Source organism: Anolis sagrei, chromosome 12 (genome assembly GCF_037176765.1).
Source record: "Anolis sagrei isolate rAnoSag1 chromosome 12, rAnoSag1.mat, whole genome shotgun sequence".
Classification (NCBI taxonomy): Eukaryota; Metazoa; Chordata; class Lepidosauria; order Squamata; family Dactyloidae; genus Anolis; species Anolis sagrei.
Window position 1 is genome coordinate 21,047,610 of NC_090032.1, and position 5,000 is coordinate 21,052,609.

A 5,000-nucleotide genomic window follows, 5' to 3' on the forward strand; every position below is an offset into this window, starting at 1 on the left:
TATTATGTCTCTCCCTACTTCATTCTTATTATTATTATATTATGTCCATACCTACTCCATTATTATTATTATTATTATTATTATTATTATTATTACTATTACTATTACTATTATGTCTCAACTTTATTCTTATTATTATTATATTATGTCCCTCCCAACTCTATTGTTATTACTATTATTATTATGCCCGTCCCAACTTTATTCTTATTATTATATTATGTCTCTCCCTACTTCATTCTTATTATTATTATATTATGTCCATACCTACTCCATTATTATTATTATTATTATTATTATTACTATTACTATTACTATTATGTCTCAACTTTATTCTTATTATTATTATATTATGTCCATCCCTACTCCATTATTATTATTATTATTACTACTACTACTATTACTATTATGTCTCAACTTTATTCTTATTATTATTATATTATGTCCCTCCCAACTCTATTGTTATTACTATTATTATTATGCCCGTCCCAACTTTATTCTTATTATTATATTATGTCTCTCCCTACTTCATTCTTATTATTATTATATTATGTCCATCCCTACTCCATTATTATTATTATTACTATTACTATTATATCTCAACTTTATTCTTATTATTATTATATTATGTCCCTCCCTACTCCATTATTATTATTACTATTACTATTATGTCTCAACTTTATTCTTATTATTATATTATGTCCATCCCTACTCCATTATTATTATTATTATTATTATTACTACTACTATTACTATTATGTCTCAACTTTATTCTTATTATTATTATATTATGTCCATCCCTACTCCATTATTATTATTATTATTATTATTATTATTACTATTACTATTATGTCTCAACTTTATTCTTATTATTATTATATTACATCCCTCCCTACTCCATTATTATTATTATTACTATTACTATTACTATTATGTCTCAACTTTATTCTTATTATTATTATATTATGTCCATCCCTACTCCATTATTATTATTATTATTATTACTATTACTATTACTATTATGTCTCAACTTTATTCTTATTATTATTATATTATGTCCATCCCTACTCCATTATTATTATTATTATTATTATTATTACTATTACTATTATGTCTCAACTTTATTCTTATTATTATTATATTATGTCCATCCCTACTCCATTATTATTATTATTATTATTATTATTATTATTACTATTATGTCTCAACTTTATTCTTATTATTATTATATTACATCCCTCCCTACTCCATTATTATTATTATTATTATTACTATTACTATTATGTCTCAACTTTATTCTTATTATTATTATATTATGTCCCTCCCTACTCCATTATTATTATTATTATTATTATTATTATTATTACTATTACTATTATGTCTCAACTTTATTCTTATTATTATTATATTATGTCCCTCCCTACTCTGTTGTTGTTGTTATTATTATTATTATTACTATTACTATTAAGTGCCTCCCAACTTTATTATTATTATTATTATATTACGTCCCTCCCAACTCTATTGTTATTATTATTTGATGTCCCCCCCCCCCAACTTTCTTCTTTTTCTTCTTCTTTTTCTTCTTCTTCTCCTCATTATTATTATTATTATTATTATTATTATTTGTTGTTAGTAGTCGTAGTTGTGCTGTTGTAGTGGTGGGACATTTTGGTGACGCGGCCCCTTTAAATCCGGGACCTCCCAGTTGGAGCAAGGGAGGGCTCTCCTGACTGGAGAAGGCTAGGGAGCGTCTGCAAAGTGCAAACTCCAATAGGTCAATAAGGGCTCCTCTACAAAGTGCAAAACCTGGCCTAGGCAGAAAAATGTAGAGAGACTTTGACAATTTTTACTATGAGTTTATTATGTTATTAATAAGAGAAAAAAAAGGGCTGGAGGAAAAAAAAACCAATGGGAGTCTATGATGGTGCCTCTTGCGCAGCCCTGCCCTGCAGTGTAGGACAAGACCCAGAAGAGATTCGGAATCCATCCGGAGTGCAGTCCGAACTAAAGCAGAAATGATGGGTGCTCATTCGGCGGTGAAAACCCGGCTGGAGATGTCGTCCAAAAGCCAATCGATGCCGGCCAAGAGGTTCTCTCCGGTGTAGGCGCTGCAGCCTTGGATGCACCAGTGGTGGCTCTGGATGCCGTCCAGGTCCAAAGCCTGCAAGACAGAGAAATAGAAGAGAAGAGAATAAATAGAATATAATAAATATAATATAATACAATATAATATAATCAATATAATAATATATAATATAATATATATAATATAATCAATATAATAAATATAATATATAATATAATATAATCAATATAGCATAATATAATAAATATAATAAATATAGTATAATAAATATAATATAATATAATAGAACATATAATATAATAATATATAATATAATATAATAATATATAATATAATATATATAATATAATCAATATAATAAATATAATAGAACAATATATATTTATATAATACAATAAATATATAATATAATATAATATAATATAATATAGCATAATATAATCAATATAATAAATATAATAGATCAATATATATATTTATATAATACAATAAATATATAATATAATATAATATAATATAGCATAATATAATCAATATAATATAATCAATATAGCATAATATAATAAATATAATAAATATAGTATAATAAATATAATATAACATAATAGAACATATAATATAATAATATATAATAATATATAATATAATATAAAATATAATAAATATAATAAATATAATACAACATATAATATAATATATAATATAATATAATCAATATAATATAATCAATATAATATAAATATAATAAATATAATATAATGTACAATATAATCAATATAATATAAATAATATATAATATATAACGTAATATAATAAAATATATAATATAAAATATATAATATATAATGTAATATAATATAATAAATATAATATAATCAATATAATAGAACATATAATATAATTAATATAATTATAATTAATATAATGTAATATAATATTATAAATATAATATAATCAATATAATACAATAAATATAATATAATATATAATTAATATAATATAGTAAATATAGTATAATAAATATAGTGTAATAAATATAATATTAATAAATATAATATTTCCGTACAGTGGCCCTTATTTCTCATGCCAGGAAGGGAATGCTCAAGATCCTGCAAGGAAGACTCCAGCAATACATGGAGCGAGAGTTGCCAGATGTTCAAGCTGGGTTTAGAAAAGGCAGAGGAACGAGAGACCAGATTGCCAATATCCGCTGGATAATGGAGAAAGGCAGGGAGTTTCAGAAAAACATCGACTTCTGCTTCATTGACTACTCTAAAGCCTTTGACTGTGTGGATCATCATAAATGGTGGCAAGTTCTTAGTGGGATGGGCATCCCAAGCCCCCTTCCCTCTCTCCTGAGGAATCTGTACAAGGACCAAGGAGCCACAGTCAGAACTGACCACGGAACAACAGACTGGTCCAAGATTGGGAAAGGCGTCCGGCAAGGCTGCATCCTCTCACCCAACCTTTTCAACGTGTATGCAGAACACATCATGCGAGGATGTGCGGGGCTTGATGAATGCAAGGCTGGGGTGGAAATGGCTGGAAGAAACATTCACAACCTCAGATATGCAGATGACACCACTCTGATGGCCGAAAGCGAGGAGGAGCTGAGGAGCCTTCTAATCAAGGTGAAAGAAGAGAGCGCAAAAGCCGGGTTGCAGCTAAACGTCAAAGAAACCAAGATGATGGCAACAAGAATGATTGACAACTGGGAAATAGAGGGAGAAACCGTGGAGGCCGTGACAGGGTTTGTATTTCTAGGTGCAAAGATGACTGCAGATGCAGACTGTGGCCAGGAAATCAGGAGACGCTTCCTTCTTGGGAGGAGAGCAATGTCCAGTCTCGATAACATAGTGAAGAGTAGAGACATCAGACTGGCAACAAAGATCCATTGCCTAGTCGAAGCCATGGTCTTCCCTGTAGTCACCTACGGATGTGAGAGCTGGACCTTCGGGAAGGCGGAGCAGAGGAAGAGAGATGCTTTTGAGCTGTGGTGTTGGAGGAAAGTGCTGAGAGTGCCTTGGACTGCGAGAAGATCCAACCAGTCCATCCTCCAGGAAAGAAAGCCCGACTGCTCATTGGAGGGAAGGAGACTAGAGAGAAAGCTGAAGTACTTTGGCCACATCATGAGGAGACAGGAAAGCCTGGAGAAGGGAATGATGCTGGGGAAAGTGGAAGGCAAAAGGAAGAGGGGCCGACCAAGGGCAAGATGGATGGATGGCATCCTTGAAGTGACAGGACTGACCCTGAGGGAGTTGGGGGTGGTAACGGCCAACAGGGAGCTCTGGCGTGGGCTGGTCCATGAGGTCACGAAGAGTCGGAGACGACTGAACGAATGAACAAAAATATAATATAATATAATATAATATACAGTAGACGAGGCCTGGGCAAACTTGGGCCCTCCAGGTTTTTTGGACTTCAACTCCCACAATTCCTATTGTTGTTGTTAAGGCCATCCAATTCCAACCCCATTCTGCCATAAGGGAAAAGAACAGTTAGTATTAGTATTAGTAGTACTAGTATTGTTATGATCATTATCATTATTTGTTGTTGTTGTTAGCAGTTGTTGTGGTGTTGTTGTTGTTGTTAAGGCCATCCAGTAGACTTTCAGTTAACCAGAACTCTCAAGCAACCGGCAAGAAAGTTAGAATACTTGGAATAAAAATTATGATTATGATGATGATGATTATTATTATTATTTCGCTCACCTCTTGGATGGCGGTGGCGGTCAAGGCGCCCGGCAAGTCCTGCTTGTTGGCGAAGATGAGGAGGGTGGCTCCGGCCAAGCGCTGATGGGTCAAGAGAGAGAGAGAGAGGTCAAAGGGAAGGACCCAAGCACGACGTGGACAATGGTTGGGGATGATGGGCTTGGTAGTCCTACCTCTTCCACCAGCAGGCTCTGCAGCTCCCGCTT

General features: G+C 31.8%; 1 protein-coding gene across 1 annotated transcript in view; it reads right to left on the minus strand.

The window, feature by feature from the left end:
- Nucleotides 1–1,832: 1,832 nt before the first annotated feature.
- Nucleotides 1,833–5,000, minus strand: part of ARL2 (ADP ribosylation factor like GTPase 2) — an 8,697-nt gene continuing 5,529 nt past the window's right edge. Inside the window, exons 3-5 of the mRNA XM_060757868.2 lie at nt 4,968–5,000; nt 4,795–4,875; nt 1,833–2,158 (exon numbers count right to left, since the gene is read on the minus strand). The exon at nt 4,968–5,000 is cut by the window's right edge and continues 130 nt beyond it. Of these exons, the coding sequence (XP_060613851.2) occupies nt 2,024–2,158; nt 4,795–4,875; nt 4,968–5,000 (249 nt within the window). The 3' untranslated portion in view covers nt 1,833–2,023. The remainder of the gene's footprint in view (nt 2,159–4,794; nt 4,876–4,967) is intronic.